At 38.0% G+C, this 20,109-nt stretch overlaps 1 protein-coding gene across 2 annotated transcripts in view; it reads left to right on the top strand.

Annotated features, from left to right (window-relative positions):
- The window catches only part of LOC140729601 (KAT8 regulatory NSL complex subunit 1-like), a 147,403-nt gene that overhangs the window by 118,698 nt on the left and 8,596 nt on the right, over positions 1-20,109 (top strand). The window contains exons 3-10 of one of the 2 annotated variants that reach the window (XM_073049555.1): positions 3,652-3,861; positions 5,924-6,054; positions 6,631-6,835; positions 9,670-9,835; positions 11,657-11,824; positions 14,383-14,526; positions 16,958-17,121; positions 18,975-19,093. In XM_073049555.1, the coding sequence (XP_072905656.1) occupies positions 3,652-3,861; positions 5,924-6,054; positions 6,631-6,835; positions 9,670-9,835; positions 11,657-11,824; positions 14,383-14,526; positions 16,958-17,121; positions 18,975-19,093 (1,307 nt within the window). The remainder of the gene's footprint in view (positions 1-3,651; positions 3,862-5,923; positions 6,055-6,630; positions 6,836-9,669; positions 9,836-11,656; positions 11,825-14,382; positions 14,527-16,957; positions 17,122-18,974; positions 19,094-20,109) is intronic. The other variant, XM_073049563.1, reaches the window with a different exon arrangement.

Genomic DNA, 20,109 nt, shown 5'->3' with positions numbered 1-20,109 from the left:
GTTCAGACCAAGCATCAGATTGGAGAAGAAATGTGATCTAAGTGACTTTGACCATAGAATGATTAGTCTCGGGTGGTTTGAATACCTCAGAAACTACTGATCTGGGGTTTTCACATGAAACAATCTTTTAAAGTTTACAGAGAATGGGGCGAGAAACAAAAAAAAATCCAGTGAGCAGCTGTTCTATGGGCAAAAACACCTTGTTTGTAAAAGAGGTCAGAGGAGAGTAGTCAAATTGGTTCAAGTGGACAGGAAGGTTATAGTAACTCAAATAACCACATGTTACTACAGTGGTGCACAGAAGAGCATCTCTGAGCACACAATACATTGAACCTTGAAGTGGATGGGTTGTAGCAGCAGAAGACCATGAACATATGCGCTCAGGTACAGGTGGTACCTAATAAAAGTGACCACTGAGTGCATTGCTGGGCAAACACGCTGTAATTATTGTAGAGTACTCTGACTTCTCATCTTTGCTTCCAGTCCTGATGAAGGGTCTCAGCTCTAAACGTTGACTGTGTTCTTTAACATAGATGCTGCCAGGTCTGCTGAGTTCCTCCAGCATTTTGTGTGTGTTGCTTGGATTACCAGCATCTGCAGATTTTCTCTTGTTTGTAATTATTGTAGTTAGATTTCTCTTCTCAATGCTTAAAGATTTGTCCTAATTTTGTAATTTCTGCATTTATTCCAGTATTTCCTATTCCTAGATGTTAATAATGTGTTTATAGCTTTGTGAATGAAACTTCTTTACTGTCAGATTTAGAACTTCAAGAGGGATATAATTTGGTCCAAGGCTTTGTTGTTGCTACAAGTCCTTTTCAACTGGTTGTAGAGTCACAAAAAGAGATCAGTTCAATGTTATGCATGCCTGCCATCGACTAATCCCTTACCCCATAGCCATATATTTAGAGAATCAAGTGCTTCTCTAAATATTTCTGAACTTTTGTAAGAATCTTTGCTTCCATTGGCCCCACAGGAAAAATGCACCAGATTTTACTCGCGCTGTAGATACTTATAAAGTCATCAGCACAAGTAGGCCTACTGAGTCCATGTTGGCAGTCAGTCATCCATTTATGTTAATTTGACAATTTTCATTCTTGTTGTCTCTCGATTCTTATAAACTCCTCCCAGAATTGTTGTTGCTGATTAACTAGACATCAAATCATCTACATACGAGTGAAGATTTACTGTACCAACCTGCAAATCTTTACGATGTGCTGTAGTCACTGGAAGAACATTCAAACTCCACATAAATGACCTATGGTTAGGGTTGAACCGGGGTTCTCTTTGAGGGACAGAAAGCTAAGATGAAATCTTCTCAAAATGTTCAAAATTGTGTTGGGATTTAATTCAGTAAAGAAAATTCTTTCCACTCACAGTAGGTTAATTAACAAGAACACGAGTTTAAGGGGATATTCAAAAAACCAAAGGCAACACACCAGAATATTTTAGCTTTACTCTCAGGCCAGCACAGACACTAGTGGATCTCAAGACAAGGAATTTGAAGAATGCCTATGAGATTTTTTTTTAGAGCAGCTTGTGGTCGAGCTTACTAGAGAAAAAGGTAATTCTGCATTTGGTGTTGTATACTGAACCAGATTTGATTAGGAGTTAGCTAAGGAAACTTTGGGAGGCAAAAGTGGTAAAAGAACCCTTAATATAATAGAATGCATCCTGCAGTTTGAGAGGGAAAGAGAAGCTGAAATCAAATGTATCGGTGTTACAGTAGAAGAAATGGAACTACAGAGGCATGGGAGAGGAGCTGGCATTCTAAATGGAGGATGAGACAACTGTGGCTGACAAGGGAAGTCAAGGACAGCATTAAAACAAACAAGAGGTCATACAATAGAGCAAAAATTAGTACAAAGCTAGAGGATTGGGATACTTTTAAAAACCAACAAAAAGCAACTAAAAAAACAGTGGGGGGGGGGGGAAGATGACGTATGAAGCCAATAGTGTAAAATAGGTTATCAAAAGTTTTTTTTTCTAGATATATAAAGAGTAAAAGAGAGGTAAGAGTGGATATTGCACTGCTGGAAAATAATGCTGGAGATATGAGGACAGATAAATGGCGGACAGCTTCATGAAGTATTTTGGTCCGTTTTCACTGTGGATGACACAAGCAGTATACCTGAAATTTGAGTGTCTTGGGGCAGAATTGAGTGTAGTCACTATTACAAAGGAAAAGGTGCTTGGAAGCTGAAAGATCAAAAGGTAGATAAGTCGTGCAGGATTCCCTAAAGGTTAACTTGCAGGTTGAATCAGTGGTAAGGAAGGCAAGTGCAATATTGGCATTAATTTCATGAAAATCACTATGATTTTCTAGCTGATGTATCCTTCTGTATCTTCAGGCAACCATCCTTGCTTTCTACAACTGCACTGATCTTCCTATCATTAGGAAACTTACTAATCAGACCACAGACGTTCTTTTCTCCAGTGCTATAGCTGAGATATTGTTTTGTGCTTCTGCCAGTTACGTAGTATTATTCAATAGAATTGGATCAGTCAAGCATGTTGGCAGAAACAAGGCTTTGTGCCAATTCTCCCAAGTTGGGCAGGCTTCCTTATGCTTGAGGAGGACTTCGTAAGAATGATATTTGACAAGTCTGAATATGATAGCTTGATTGCTTTCAGATGATCTGTCTGAAGTTTATTAAGATTCAGTAGGCCATTTCAGTGAGAAGTTAAATTAAATGCCCCACCTATTAAAGATCCAGTGTAACAGTTTTCAGATCATTGGCCAAAGCCTCTAGATTACTTGCAACATACTTTGTTACTGTTTCTTATGTTGGTGCTTGTGGGATTTATTTTTTAACTTTTCCACTTCTCAATAAGCATTTATGTTACTCTATGCCAGTACCATTTTTAAAAATCACTAGGGTTTTCCATTAATGTGTCAGTGCAACTACTGCACTAAGAGAATCATTTGGCTTTTCTTACTGCCTGAATGAGAAAAGAAAATTTCAAACTGAGCATACAGCCTTGTCTTTACCTTCATGCACTGTTTGACAGAAGAAAAACTTTCAATTCTATCACTGACTGTGATCCTGGTTCCATTAAAAAGGGAATTACTGAGTTTGTTTATAAATATTAGAAAAGTAAGAGAAAAATTAAGTCAACCCACACAAAATGCTGGTGGAACACAGGTCTCGGCCCAAAACGTCGACAGTGCTTCTCCTTATAGATGCTGCCTGGCCTGCTGTGTTCCACCAGCATTTTGAGTGTGTTGTTTGAATTTCCAGCATCTGCAGATTTGCTCATGTTTGCTCAGAAAAATTAAGTGAAGGTATTCAGTTGCCACACATCAGTTCAGTCGTTGCACTTTAAATATTCGTTAACTAGTTCTCTAATTTTCGTCTCAAGCTTTCTTTATTCCTAAGCCCCAAAATATGGGAGTTGTTGATGCGTTTTGTATAGTCAGGTTCCTTTTATCTGCTGATGTTCCATGAATTAATTTAAAAGAATATAGATTAGGGGATAATTAATAGTTTTACATGGATATCTTGAAAAGCTGGGAGTGGGGGTATAATTTTCACACGGGTCAAAATGTTTATTTTATTGTTGTGTATTCTGCTGTATCTCACCAGATGTAAAGTATTCTCTACAGAGAATTTTTTTGAAATATTTGTTTAATTTTCAATTATTTATCAGGGTCCTGTTGTCCTTGGTGACGCTCAGTTGCCGGAAGATCTGCTGAAGCACCAGTGCCGGTTAGTAACACCATCCTCAGCTGCAGGTATGCAGGGCCTAGAGATGCACTCCAACTCTTCAACTGCCGATTCAAAACTCTCCATTATGAATAACAAATGTGACCTCTCACCGTGCAGCCCATCTCTTCTCTTGAGGAACATTGATAAACAGGTGTGTGTTTGAAGTGTCATTAGTCTAAACTTTTGCTACAGTTTTAAAAAGAAACGGTGTATAACAGTGTGTTTCACATAATTGGTTGTATTGCACTAATGTCTGTCCAATTTCTGTGAACTTCATTGGCCTGTGCAAGGTACAGTAGTATAGTAGTTTAATACTTCATAGACTGTAAAGCAGTTGAAGATCCTGAATTTAGTTAGATTATTACAACACATGTTCAAATGTATATTTGAAAGAATACTGTTTAAATTGACTTTCATAAGAGCAGACAGCAACTAAATGGAGTTAGAGAAAATATCTTGAGAGGACATGTATGGTTGAAGTTTCTCCCTAGGGCTAGGAGAGAGAAATAGTGTAGTGCATGGTGGAAGAGTAGAAGATTTGTGATGAGATTTGGAATGTGAGGATAATGTGAAGGAACTTTTTGCATCACTGTTGTTCTGCTGATATGGTTTTCATGAGACATACTGTTAAGTGCTGTCTAAGCTCAGCAGCTTCTTTTATTTGTACCTAAATGATCTAAGGGGGTAATAGGGAGCTTTGTTGATTCATTGTTTATCTTACAGTAGATGGGTGGAGACGTAACTAGCAAATTGCCAACCCAGAACAAATTCTGTTATAGAACCATAGAACATTACAGCACAGTACAGGCCCTTCAGCTCTCCATGTTGTGCCGACCCAGAGAATCCTTTAAAAAAAAGTACTAAACCCACACTACCCTGTAACCCTCTATTTTTCTTTCATCCATGTGCCTGTCCAAGAGGCTCTTAAATATCCCTAATGTTTTAGCCTTCACCACCATCCCTGGCAAGTCATATTCCAGGCACTCAGAACCCTCTGTGTTATAAAAAAAAAACCACACACACACACACACACACAAACAAACAAACTTGCCCCTGATGTCTCCCCTAAACTTCCCTCCCTTAATTTTGTACATATGCCCTCTGGTGTTTGCTATTGGTGCCCTGGGAAACAGGTACTGACTATCAACCCTATCTATGCCTCTCATAATCTTGTAGACCTCTTATCAAGTCCCCTCTCATTCTTCTACACTTCAAAGAGAAAAGTCCCAGCTCTGCTAACCTTACTTCATATGACTTGTTCTCCAAGCCAGGCAACATCCTGGTAAATCTCCTCTGCACCCTCTCCATAGCTTCCACATACTTCCTATAATGAGGTGACCAGAATTGAACACAATACTCTAAGTGAGGTCTCACTAGAGATTTGTAGAGTTGCAACATGACCTCTCTACTCCTAAACTGAATCCCCCTGTTAATGAAGCCGAGCATCCCATAGGCCTTCTTAACTACCCTATCAACCTGTGCAGCAACCTTGAGGAATGTATGGATTTGAACTCCAAGGTCCCTTTGTTCATCCACACTCTTAAGTAACTGACCGTGGTGTGCAAATGTTTGACAGTTCCCTTAGAACAACAACTTAGAACCACTTCGGAGGTTCTTAGGAATGTGTGTTACAGAATGATTGGCAGAATTTGACAAATTGTTCTGATAATAAGAATCCATACCCAAACTGACACTTCACCTCCCATTGAGGAAAGACATTGAGAAAAGATTGGGGAAGTATGTGGCTGGCATTTGTTTAATTGGTCTTTATTATATTGACATCAAAGGTTCAAAGATGTTCTTTGTAGAAACAAGAGAAAGTGCAGCCCCTTTTATGCACAAAGTGCTGAATTGATGCATTATTTCCTATTCACTATTATATTACAACATAATAGACACGAGAAGGAAACTGTTCCAAGTTCTAGACCCACTTCTTCTCATACATCTTCTTGGACTGCCATAATTCTACTTCTTTCAATAGTTAATCTCATAATAAGCTAAATCCCAGACTCTGTGTGAGTTGAAAATTTTCTTTATTTATGGTTAAATTCTCAGACTTATTGGTAGAAAAAAATGAAGTGATACTTGAGTACCCTTTCTCATTATTTTGTAACTTTATATTTAGTTACTTTTGTAACTTTATAACTTATTTTAAAATAAGCTGCTTTTGGGGACTACTTATTTGCTTTCTTATAATTTGTTTTCTTTTTCAGAGTTCTCGCCTTACACAGTCTCTGGGAAACCTTATTTGCCCTTCCAGCCCTTCTTGTAGTTCTCCTTCAAGCTCTTCACTATTGCCTAAAGTGTGTACACCACCAAGGCAACTCAACGGGCTGTTGAACAGGTGAGTTATTTGATGTATGCATTCCCTCATAGTTAAGGTAAAGGAATAACAAATAAGAACTTTATTTGATTTAAATGGTGCCGTCCTTAATTCTACAGATTTTTATTAACTTTTGAAGTCTAGTTGGTTTTGCAGTGTAGGAAATGAGTTCTTACACTCAGCACTGTGGTAATGACGAGGTAATGTCCCAGTATTGTTTGAGAGCTAAATACTAATTTGGTCATCTGCAATGACCTCATGATACTTCTTGGAATTAGTGCAAAAGCCTCTTACACTCCACTGAATGACAGATATTTATAAAATATTTCACGTGAAAAAGAGCATACCCCCGAAAACTTTGAGTGGATTGCCACACTAAATGTTTATGGTCATGTTTTCAGACCCACAGCTCTTTAGGTCATAGTTTTTGCCAGCTGGGTCATAAATGTTTCCTAAATATATGTTGCAAAGTTGCTTCACTTAGCATTTAAGATTTGTCATCAATGCAATTACATAAATAAAATAAGGCTGAAAAAAATTTGTAGTAATTTCATCATTTGATTCACCAACTTTTTTTATCTGCTCCATGTATAATAGTTTGCATTCTAGTCCTTTGGATAGCAGCTCACTTGACAGTTCAGATACTGAGGAGATTCTGAGTAAAAAGCAACGGCTTGATGGACTCAATATCCCTCCATCACCACCAGACAACAGTTGTGTTGCTGCCAGAGTTCGACCTGTTCGGAGGTATAGAAAGCGGAGGCTGGTCCGATCTAATATAGCATGTTATCTTGGCAGAAAGGTATGCAAGACTTATATTTTACTTACAAAGTTTTTCAAAGGCAGGCACCGTAAAATTCTCTTGTACTAATGCATGAATGTATGCACTACATGATATTTCGGTGAGGGTGCCTGCTCATGTGGTATTAGCAGTGAGATATGGAAGTTTTGTACTTGGCTGTAGCACTCCAAGGCCAAAAAATAATAAAGGTAGCTGAAAGTATTATTTCTGTGTGCATTCTGGTAACTTCTACTGTAAGCTGCGGGCAAATTGAATTTATCTCGTTGGCCATAGTTGCTTTTCCCCAGTAGTGATCGAAGGTTGCAGTGATAGACTCATACTTGAAGGATGGTCACATGCATTGAAATAAAGAAGTTTGTTCTTCTAAATTGTACAGAGTAGTTCCCAAGCATATTTCAACTGTCCTCTCCTTTCCCCCCAATCAAGTGTAAAACTTAAAAATATATGTGGTAAGTTAATTGGTTGCAAAGATGACCTGCCTATTCAGAATAGCTTGGTTGTAGAAAAGCAACAATGGAAAGCTAGCAGTCTAATGTTGGCTTCCTTCCAATCCACTAATTGAGTGAGATTATGAATGTTCACCTTGTTTCGTTAACTTGCTATTGCTGCAGTGCCTATAAAATGTATTCAACCCCCCCCCCCCCGGAAGTTTTCATGTCTTATTGTTTTACAACATTGAATCGCAGTGGATTTAATTTGGCTTTTTTTGACACTGATTAACAGAAAAAGACACTTTCATGTTAAAGAGAAAACTGATCTCTACAAAATGGTCTAAATTAATTACAAATATAAAACACAAAATAATTGATTGCAAAAGTATTCATTCCGCTCCAAACCCCCCCCCCCCCCCCAAAATAATCACTAGTGCAGCCAATTGGTTTTAAAGGTCACATAATTAGTCAAATGGAGATAACCTGTGTGCAGTCAAATGTTTCAATTGATTGTAAAAATACACCTATATCTGAAAGGTCCAACTGCTGGTGAGTCAGTATCCTGGTTAAAAACTACACCATGAGGACAAAAGAACATTCCAAGCAACTCCGCAAATAATTCTTTGAGGAGCACAAATCAGGAGATGGATACAATAAAATTTCCAAGTCACTGAATATCCCTTGGAGTACAGTTAAGTCAATCATCAACAAATGAAAAGAATAAGGTTCAGCTGTAAATCTGTCTAGAGCAGGCCATTGTCAAAAACTGAGTGACTGTGCAACAAGGGGACTAGTGAGGCAAGCCACCAAGAGGACTATGACAACTCTCGAGGAGCTACAAGCTTCAGTGGCTGAGATGGGAGAGACTGCATACAAGTAAACACATACTGCAGATGCTGTGGTGAAATCAACACATACAAACGAGCTGGATGAACTCAGGAGGTCGGGCAGCATTCATTGAAATGAGCATTAACGTTTTGGGCTGAGACCTTTTGTCAGGACAAAAGAATACAAGTGTTGCTCGGGTACTTCACCAGCTGTAGCTTTATGGAAGGGTGGCAAAGAGACTCTGAAGTCAGCTGGAAGTCATGCTCTGATGAAAGCAAAATTGAGCTTTATAGCATCAGACTAAATGCTGTGCTTGGCATAAGCACCACAAATCATCAAAAACACAGCATTGTTACTGTGAAGCATGGTGGTAGCGGCATCATGCTGTGGGGCTGTTTCACTGCAGTAGACCCTGGAAGGTTTGTGAAAGTAAAAGATAAAATGAATGCAGCAAAATACAGGGAAATCTTGGAGGAAAACCTAATGCAATCTGCAAGAGAACTGTGACTTGGGAGAAGATTTGTTTTCCAGCAAGACAATGACCCAAAGCTACACAGCAATGGCTTAAAAACAACAGTTATAATGTCCTGTAGTGGCCAAGTCAGGATCCAGACCTCAATCCAATTGAGAATTTGTGGCTGGACTTGAAAAGTGCCGTTCACTCACAATCCCCATGGAATCTGGCAAAGCTTGAGCAGTTTCACAAAGAAGAATGGGGAAAGATTTCAGTGTCCAGATGTGGAAAGCTGATAAAGACCTAGCCATCCAGACGAAGCTGTAATTGCCGCCAAAGGTGTATCTACTAAATATTGACTTGGGGGTGGGGGGGGGGAGATTAATTATGTAATCAGTTATTTTGTAATAAATTCAGACCAATTTGTAGCAATTTGTTTTCACTTTGGCACAAAAGAATCTTTTCTGTTGATCCATGTTAAAAAGCTAAATTAAATTAAGTATGTTGTAAAACAATAAAACATGAAAACTTCTGGAGGGGTGGGGTGAATACTACTTATAGGCACTGTACTTCTCAATTAACATGGTGGTTATTGGAATACCATCCATATCCTTGGTGTGTCAAGAAAGAGGAATTGTGGTATCTTCATGCCAGACCATTCCGTATAGGTGGTGACACAGGCTTCTCTAATAACCTAGTATGGTTTTGAGCTCCTGTGCTTATCTGTATATTCAGACAAGGCATTCTTCCCTGCAAACACTAACAAATTTTAAGTGCTGCTTATGCTTGAATGCTATGAATGTACCGCGTTCCTGCAGGAATTGGCAAATAGATGAGTGCAGTATATAGTTTGAGCTGGGATCTTAAATTTAAAAAATAACTCCAGGTTCTATACTTCTATACTTGCATCTGAAGAGGAGCTGTCTTGTCAATAACTATTGGCTATGAAAACAGACCCTAGCACATGTCAGCATTTTCAGGAAAGAAAGGGAGAGTGTAAGAAGTTGAGCCACAAGATGTAATGTTGTAAAAAGTTTATTTTATTTGATATTACTAATTAATGTGTTCCTTGTATCATGCAGTTTCAATCTATAACAATATTTCTAATGAATATTTTACAGGCCCAACGCCCCCTCAGCATTAAATGTAGCTGTGACTGGCCTACTACATGTATTCTATGTGGTTCTAAAACCTTGATGCAGACTATGGATCAGACCAATATGCCTCCGCAGGAACGTGTGGCTATAATAGAACCTTGCTACCACTCCATATTGTCACTTCCACAAGGTGAGTGTGATTCTGTGTCACATGTAACTTTAAAAGCAATTTCAGGTTTCAGTTTGTAACACCCCTACATTTGAAAGTTCTGGACAACCGTTATCTCTATTTCTCTATCCTTTTAGTGGATAGATTGTACTTTTTGTTTTGTAACCACACTGTTTCCTATAAAACTTCCATTGTGTTCTCCAGGTTTTCTGGCCTCATCATATGTTTCCATTTTAATGCATTGGAGATAGTCTTCCTTTTATTTTGCTTTATTTCCTGCTCCCACACTTGCTCCTCTTGGCCAAAGCAAGGATTAGGGCTCTGGTAGAGCCTAACAAAAGCCTGAATACAGCATTTCGTCTTCTGTTCAGGCATGTTGGAGACCTTTGAACTCAATGCTAAATTGAACAGTTTGATGCAACCAGCTTTGTACAGTTGGTGTCAGAATTGACCAGTTTTGATGTAAGGTCACCCATCCATAACATTAATTCAGTTTTTCTTTCTTCATATGTACTACCTATTACATATTTGTAATATGTTATTTATTATTTACAGAATTCTCTTGTTCCAGATTTCCAGCCACTGCTGTACACTTTATTTCACAGTTCCAGTATGACTTTTTTCCCCTCTAATTTCCTTAATCTATTCATTTCTATTTAGATTGCTTCAGCCACTCTTGCTGTGATTTCATTTTTTTTAAAGAGTCTGAAGGAGGCCCTTTGACTCATGGTGTCATTGCTGGTTCCAGAACATTCCTATCCATTCTATTCCACTATTTATTTCCCTGTAACCAATCTTTCGCATTGATTGGTAGTGCCTGCCCCACACGCCCCAAATCTTCAGCCTATATGGAGGTAATTTGTGGTGACCATTTGAATTACTACCATTATATTTTGAGATGTGGAGGAAACTGGAGTACCTGAGGGATGGCCATAGAGAAAAATGTAAGCTTCATTTGGACTTCACTGGAGGTCAGGATCAAAGCTGGGTCACTGGAGTTCTGCAGCATTATCTGCTGCACTATTATGCCCCTTGTAATTAATAATCATCAAACTCTCATCAGTAGTATTTAACTTTTCCAAGCTGAAACTTCTTTTACTTTTCCAGTTCTAATGAATAGTCATTGGCCTGAAATGTAACTTTGTGTCTCACTCCACAAATGCTGCCTGAGCAACTGCATTTACTGTTCTTATGTTTGGTTGAATTGGCCAGGTGAACTAAGCCAGCCTTTGTGTGCCCTTATCTAACTTGTTTACTGTCAAACATCCTGCAGCAACCTTAAGTCTTGGTTCATATTTGACAGTAATCTGTTAGAGGAATCTCCCATCTAAAGAATGATTGACTAATACCCCATGGGACAAACTGTAATTGCAAATTTTATTAAGCCATGTCAAATAATGTGAAGTTGTAAATAACAAAAGTAGCCTTTTGTTTCCACTGATGCATCCTGTTTTTTTACGTTCATTACTCATTTGTTAGTAATGAGGACATCTCTGACAGTGTGGTATTTGTTGCTCATCCCTGGTTGTTTTAAAGATACTAACAAGTGGCCACATAATATAGGATTAGTGTTTTGTGCAGAAGTTTCCCTGCACTGAACAATATTTGTAAACTACTTAGGTCTATTTTGGCAACTTTCCATCAGCCAACATACAAATAATCATATTTTTGGAGTTTATTTTCTCCACCATGATCTAGTTGAATGTGGTCTTGGGTTGCAAACCAGTACCGTGGCCATATGGCTAATGACTCTTATTGTATGTTAAGCGTAAAAGTTTATTTCTTAGTGATCTACATAAAGAGTAAGCATGCCAGTGAACTTGTTTGTTGCTTTGTTTTCAGACACACCTCTTCATATGCACTTTGAAGGTTTACTCAAGCAGGAAGAACATCAAAAATGGCCTCAGAAATTCAAGCCTTTGAGGTTGTTGTCACATGTGAAGCAGAGACCCCAAGATTCTGCAAAGAAAGTCTGTCAAAAGCTTGCCTCAACCCTTCTCTCATCAGCCAGTGAGTTTTGTGCCTGTAGTTTTAATTAACATGTAGGTCGGGGGCAACAGTGAAGGCACCATCAAGGTTAGGAAGAAAGACCATGCACTCTTGTGTTATGGTCATTTCAGTTTTCAAAATACTTGTTTTGTGACTACTTCTGTTTGCACACAAAGTTCTACAAAATGCAAGTAAATATGAGCTGATAATCAGTTTTTGGTATGTTGATTTGGAGCATGTTATAAATTTAAATATTAAAACATCTTTTTTCTTTATGAAAAAGTAGTGGTAGTTTGAATATAACTGAAGAAATGTAGAGCCACAGTTTAATGTCTCTTGAAAGACTCATAGTAACAGTGCAGCACTCTTTCAGTACTCGAGCACTATTTTGGATTATGCATTTGTAGCCTGTAATGGATTTGACCCCACAACTGCTTAAGGCAGAAATGTAAACAATAGAGGATAGCTAACATGAGTCGAAAAGTAGTATCACTTCCTTAGCAGCTAAATAAATTTCTTTACAGGAAAAGAGAATTAAAAGAATGTTGATGGTGGCAAAAAATTACACAATCAGTTTTGATCTTAGTGCTTTTCATCTTAGTGCTTAGAGAGAACCTAAATCCATTCACTGGTCTTTGAGTGGTGATTTAAATATGACTTGTTGGACTGTGGTTAGAAAATAATAAGTAATCTAAACATGGATTTCTAAGAATATTTTCTGTCGTAGATATCAAGGTTAAGAGTTAGAATTTGTAATTGAGCATTTCACATTAACCAATATTGAGCAATCCTATATATGATTTGAGATTTGTTTGCCTTTTGAGGCTTGCCTTAATTCAACAAAGTAACCTCCTCCACCTGCATAGGTTTATGTTTGTATTTTTATGTATATTTTTATCCCTTACGATTTTATAAACCTCCATGAAATTACCACACAGCTTCCTTTTTTACCCAGGGAAAGCAGTCTTGGCAATACCTTTGCATATCTTTTCTGTACCCTCTCCCGAACTGCTCACAGTAAATCCAAGTGAAATCTCACCAATGTCTTGTACACTAACATTTTGTAGTCAATCTCATCCAATGAAGGCAAACTTGCCATATGCTGTTTTCACCACCCTGTTTACCTCTGTTACCACTTTTGGGGAACCATGTCCTTATACCCTCTGGTATCTCCGTTCAACATCTCCCAGGGCCCTGACTTTCACAGTCCTGCCCTAGTTTAACCTCCCAAAATATATCATTCTGCACAAGTCTGAGTTAAATTTCATCTACCATTACTTTGCGCATTTTCCCAGTTGCTCTACACCCTGTTATAACCTTAGATAGCCGCCTTTAGTGTCCATGATATCACAAAATTTTGGTGTCATACATGAAGTTGTTAATCCACTACATTCTCATCCAAATCGTTGGGATATATGACAAACAACAGGAGACCCAGCATCATCTCTGTGGCACAGTACTGGTCACAGGCCTCCGATCTTAAAAAAAAACAGCCCTGCACTTAAGACCATAGACATAAGAATGGATTTAGGCCATTTGGCCTGTCAGTTCAGCTCTGATCATGATTGATTTATTTTACCTCTCAACTCCATTCTCCTGCATTTTCCCTGTAACCTTATTCTCACCCTTACTAATCAAGAACCTATCAACCTTTGCTTTAAATATACCGAATGACTTGGCCTTAAGCTGCCTGTGGCAGTGAATTCCACAGGTTTAACACCCTCTGGATAAAGAACTTCCACTTCTACCTTGTATTCTAAGGCTTTTTATTTGCTGCTTGGTCTGAATTAAATAGTAAAATTGTTAATTGAGCTGAATAATTAAGGAAAAGAACATTTGCCAGGCCTGAATTTTATTTATCCACTTCCTTTATCCCAACCATTTGCAGGAGTGCTGGGGCCTTTCTTGCCTTCCATCTCTACAATTACCCTATCTTTTCAACCTTTTCAAAACCTATCTTTCACCCTTTAGCTTAGTCTTGATTTGTATCTGATAATGCTTCAGTGAAATACTCAAGACATCCTACGGTGCTTGACTTTCTATGTAAGTGGATGTGAGACTTTCAGATCAGAATATTTGAATCTTAGTTTGTCCTGAGTATACTGATATTGCTGTAAAACACTGTTCTTTCAATTAATTTTCTGTACATCACTCCATGTAATTGCTGCACCAGTCATATCAGAACATTCAGTTGCTTGTGTCCTGCTGTCTGGAATTGTCTCTTAATATATTCATCCAATTTTATTTAATCCTTAGCAACACTACTTCAGCCAAGCTTTCAGTCACCCTCCCTAATTTCCCATTACCAGTTGTTTTTCTTGTATTTTTGAAGTACTGAGGAACGTATTTTATGTTAGAGGTGCTATGTAAGCACTAGTTATTAATTGAAGAAAGGGAAAGAAAACAACTTTAAAAAAAATTCAACACTGCAAATTCTATGGATAAGTTTTCTGCAAACAGAGGAAAATCTTGTGATAAGTTTAGTCTTCATGTGACTGGAAAAGTTATGGATTTTTGCAAAAGGGTGAGCTGGATGGATCGCTTGTTATGATATAAGAGACTTATTTTTTCACCTTCAGAATACGTACAAAGTGGAAATTCACCAGAAAAGATCTTCAAAAGGCGACCAGATCACTGGCAGCCATCTTCAAAATCAGATGTTGATTCTTTCACGGAAAAACTCAACACACAGATAAAGAAGCAGAGAGCACCTGTACACTTAGGTAACAATAATTCAGAAATGCCCAATCTTGTCTTGTTTTTGCTAGGGTTTTGATGGCTGTCACTGATTAGGCAGTAGTTTACTTTTACAAACTTTTTCCTCAAATCATCTTTTACATTTGGTAATAGCAGTTTACTGATAATTTTTCGAAGGAGAGTACTAAAACCATATGTGTAGTTGAACTACTGTTACTGTACCAAATGCTATGTCAAATGACTAGAAGGTAGTTTTCCAACTAGATCTGGGACTTTCTGCTTGCTCTACTTGTATCCCTTAGTCTTGCAAACTGAGCAATTTTGATTTTTAATACAAGGACATTCTCAATTACATACTGTATATCTGAGAGCATTATGCATTACAATGTACTGCTGCTGCAAAACAACTTTCTCAATATATGTTAGTTATATTAAACTTGATTCTGAGAATTTTTTAAAAGACTGGCATGTTCTTTTATTAGCCATATTCCCCCTTTGAACTCCCTTATTTCCTAACTAAGAACAGTACCAAAGGTGGTAATCGTGGGGGTGGGGGCGATGGAAGTGTTTCACTAGAGCCTGATTATTTTGTTATGGATGTGGGATTGTACGTTAGTACACCTCCTAATGTGAAATTAGGTTCTATAAGATAAAAATTTTTTAACCTGTTAGTTGCGAGTTTGCTGTTTGCAGCCCTATCTACCTGAGGGCATCTCCAAGGATTTATCCTGTGCCCAACACCTTGATGCAATCACAAAGAGGGCATGCCAATGACTCTTCATTAGGAGTTTGAGGTGATTAGGAATGTCTCCAAAGATTCTTGCAAATTTCTATAGATGTACAGTAATGAGCATTTTGACTGGTTGCATCACAGCTTGGATGAAGACTGCAATGAACAGGATCATAAAAGGATGCAGAATCAGCCAGCTCTCTCACGGGTAAAACCTTCTCTATGACTGAGGCCATCTTCAAGAAGGCAGCATCCATCAGCAGGGACTCTCACCATGGGCATGCCCTCTTCTTTGTTCTACAGTCAGGGAGGAGTACAGGAGCCTGAAGATGCACACTCAATGATTCCTCTGAAACATCAGATTTCTGGACAGTTCATCAACCCATGCATACTGCCTCACTTGTTTTTTTTGCATTACTTGTATATTTTGTAATATATATAGTTATTTTATGTCTTTGTGCTGTACTGCTGCAAGATAACAAATTCCACGTCATAAAAGAACAATGATAATAAATCTGATTCATTATGGAACGTGAACATTAGTTAGACCTGAGGGGGAGGTGTAATCACCTCCTTGTTGCATTCCAGTGACCTGTGGAAAGTCTGTATATGGTTATCAGTGTACTGCAGGCCCATTTAAACCTGTTGCAGACACTGTTTTAAAAAGGCACAGGGAGGGAAATAGTGAAGAGAAAAGCTGTATCATTGATGAGTTTTCATATTCTTTAGGATCTTTGTGCTATTTTAGACTACTTCTGAAGTTAAGGTACCATTTTGTAGGCACATGTGGCAGTTAGTTTACAAACAGGCTTGTTTATTTTTGTAAGCACTGCATATTGATTTGGACATTGGAGGCATTTGCTACTGCTCTTCAGGTATAAAACAATTGATTTAAGTTTGCAATGAATTTCAAAATATGAATCAAATAATTCAAAGAAGTGTTTCCAACACCACTTGTTTCTTAAAATCTCCTTATGGTACCAGGGGATTGTTAGAGGTGGTGGGTTTGGAATGGTTATGAGAAGGGAAAGTTGGAACAGTTTAATTAAGGGAAGTGTGCCACTTGTCTTTCTGGATATTAGTTTCCGCATGTTAGCGTATATTCCTTTCCGATTCTAAAACTCTGACAATAACCCTCTCATTGACTTAGCTTTTCAGTTTCCTTGTTATTCTCATTTCATTGCCCTCTTTCATTGCTTCATCCTTGCAATCCATGCTCCCCTCTCTCATTCAGAGGATTGGGCTTTAATGGCTGAAGAAAGAGGAGTTAGGAGTTAAGAGAGCAAGGGAAAATTCAGGAGGAAATAAAAGGCTCTCATATTTACCAGTTCTCAAACCCAAGTGAGTGAAACAGCCTTGACATTGTGAGGTCAAATCCTACTGAGGCAAGAATTCAATAAGGAAGTCAATTATTTTTCAGTGGCATTTTGACCTTTCCTTTGACTGTGGTCATTAGATTATCCAGAAAGGAAAGTAAATTCCACTGAAGAATCAATTTTATATCTTTCTACAATCCTTCTGAGTTTGAGCATTCATGCACGTGTACAAAGTTAATTACAGTATTGGCAAGAAAGAAAATGGCAATGGCAAATTTTTATTGCAGCTCCTTTTGATGTAAGTTAATATTGAGAGTTTTATAATCCCTTTCCCCTCATCTCCCAAGGTAACGAATGGAATAAATAGGATATTGAGCATTGTTAATCTCTTATTACTTTACTTCCATACAGCCTTCAGTAAGCGACACAAACCGGCTTCGGGTTCATACCCTCCATTGCTGAATCCACAGACTCCAAAACCAAGTTCAGTGGTACACCAGTTGCCTTCATATACAGATACCCCATCACCTTCAGCTGTACACAACCAGCCTGCAACGTCCAGTACTTCTACGCCTGTAAGTTATATCAAAGGTTGATTTGCAGTGATCACAGTTAAAAGGGAATGATTGGATAAAATGAGATGCTTCTTGCACTTGATTTTAGGGTGATTTAATGGAATTGATTTAGGTTTAGTAAGAATAATTGAGGAGCAACCATTTGACAGCAAGGTCATTGGCTGGATTTCAGATAATTGATAAAAGACCAGAGGGAAAATAAAGAAGACATGTTTTTGAAGTGGATAGTTCTTTCAAAAAGCCAGCACAGATACATGTTTAAAAGGTGTCCTTCGATGTTTTTCTTTTATCGTCTCAAATCCCCCCCATATTACCAGGTATTCGTGGATCCTTATTTCCTTGAAGTAATGAGGGGTTGGAAGCTTCTTGAAGCAGGAATAGAATTACATTACTACGCTGTTTTCTCAATTCTAAAATGCTGTTTTCTGCACATCTCTTGTTTATTTTAGATTAGCTTTTATTTTGATTGGTTTGTATTTTACTGCAATATTGTAGTTTTTATGATCCCAGGAAATGGTCTTGATTAGTTTCCATATGGAATAGTTGATGTCGGAACTGAGGCGCAATCACAATTGGACTGCTTTACAGTAAAATCATAAAATAGAAGTGTTTGCTGTTGATTCAACCTGAATGTGAATAGTTAATCCTGAAGAACTTTTTTAGCAAATACGGAATTGTAACTTGTGTGCTTTTTATTTCAGGGTGTCACTTGCCTATATGTATAGATAAATATGATAGCCATTATGTAAATAATATAGTTTCCTCAAAGATTAAACTTCTGTTTGGAATCCATCTTAGCAAGGCTGATCTTCATTTGATCATCTGTTCATTTATGTTTTGAATGAATTCAGCAACTGAGCCTCCATAGCCCTCTGGGATAGAGAATTCCAAGGATTCACCATCCATTGAAATTTATCTATTGTAGTCTTAAATGGCTGGCCCCTTATTCTGAAAATGTGACCCTTGATTCTGTAATACCACATATTTGGGATTAGGATAGGCTCTAAATCTTCCTTTGTTGCTATTGAGTCTAAATGCTGGAACAATCTTCATAAAACATTGTAGGAGTATGTGTGTGTGTATACCCCTTTCCCCCCACAATGATTTATGAAGATTGTCCCTAAGGCAGTCCTACATTGAGTTCAATGCTGACGGGAAATTTCTGTGATGCTGCTGGTATCAAACTATCATTAGTCTCTGCCGTTGCTTTGGGTTCATCAGATGCATAGAGAGGGGGAGCTTGCTACATGATCAACAGCTTGTTGCCCATATCATACTAAGCGCAGGCTTGCCTAAATAGACAGCTAGGACACAATATCCATGGACAATTCTGACCCATGGAGGCCTAGGATACATACCTGAGCACACACAATAACTTTTAATGGAAGCCATAAATATTCAGAAGAAGAACCCTGATATTTTTTTTACCATTGTCCTCAATGCATTGATATTGGCTGCTTACAATCAATGTACTGTGTTTGTGGTTTTATTTTGTTTGAACTTCCAGAGCTCCATCTGGTGGACAAATTTGACCAAAAAAACAACATGAGTGAATCTGCAGATGTTGGAGATAAATAAAAACACATAATGCTGGCAGAACTCAGCGGGCCAGACAGCATCTATGGGAGGAGGTAGTGATGATGTTTCGGGCCGAAACTCCTGATGAAGGGTTTCGGCCCGAAATGTCGTCACTACCTCTTCCCATAGATGCTGTCTGGCCTGCTGAGTTCTGCCAGCATTTTGTTTTTATTTGACCACAAAAGCATATTTATTTATAACCAGTATTGAAATGTTTTACTTGCTAAGAAACTGAAAGTTAATGTCTTTACTTTGTATTCTTGCTTTTCTTATAGTATGCACGACGGAGAAGAGGTGAAAGCTCGTTTGACATAAACAACATTGTTATTCCCATGTCGATGGCTGCAGCGGCTCGAGTGGAAAAACTTCAGTATAAGGAGATCCTAACACCAAGGTAACAAAACAATCTAGTGATATTGATAAAGTGGAAAAATAAACGTATGGAAAAACACTTTTCCCATTCTTCCTGGAGCCAAGAAAGAGTTCCTCTTGTTGTCACTTTCCACCCTTCCAGTTATGTATTTGTAATCTTTTACGATTTTCAGTAACTCTAGTGCAATGCTTCTACCTGGTATTTATGCCTGTCAGTATTCAGAAGGGACCATTTCCTCCAAGTGCCCTCTTTCATCTTCATCAACTTTCTGTGCAACCCCAGTAACGCGTGACCCTGAAATTGTACTCTTCCACAATCCAGGATTTCAAAAGATTTTCCACAAAAAGCAGTGATTACCTGGCTTTTGACAGTGAATTTGTTGATCATGATGTAATTGTGACTAAATGAATCTAAATGAATGTTGGGTGTCAGCAAATCCATTAGTCTTTCATTGTCTCTCATGTTCTATTGGAATTCCACTCTAACCCTGTCCCTTGCATGTTTGGTAATTTTTAAGAATTTCAAGCATTATTTTTTCTGTTATTGATTTCTGTTTTGTTCCTTCATGTGATTTTGTTGCCTCTCACTTTGCATTATCTCCTGTCATCTATTGCTACTGCCTTTTACGCTTTCATAAATTTCCCTTTTGTAGACCTTCCATTTATTTCTCTGCTCTTCCTTTGTATCTTAAGGTTCTCAAATCTCAAGATTGTATAATTAATATATTCTTTGATAATGTACTTTGAAGACTTATTTCTAATTTTTCCTTGTTCAGATGGAAGGTTATCAACCTGAAATGTTAGCGGTGCTTTTGTTCCTACAGTTGTCGCCAGACTGACTGTGTCTTTACAGTATTTTCTATTTTTATTTCAAATCATTGAAGACAATTATATGAGGACTGTTGGATGAGGCTCCTCTTACACTTCCCCAATTTTTATAAACACTCACTTGAGCAGACAGTGCACTCTCTCAATAGATTCTAACTTTAACATCCCTTTGGGAAGACAGTGCCTCAAACAAAGCTGAGGTGTCTTCAT

This window comes from Hemitrygon akajei, chromosome 1, assembly GCF_048418815.1.
Source record: "Hemitrygon akajei chromosome 1, sHemAka1.3, whole genome shotgun sequence".
Classification (NCBI taxonomy): domain Eukaryota; kingdom Metazoa; phylum Chordata; class Chondrichthyes; order Myliobatiformes; family Dasyatidae; genus Hemitrygon; species Hemitrygon akajei.
This window is presented reverse-complemented; position numbering and strand designations above follow the sequence as displayed.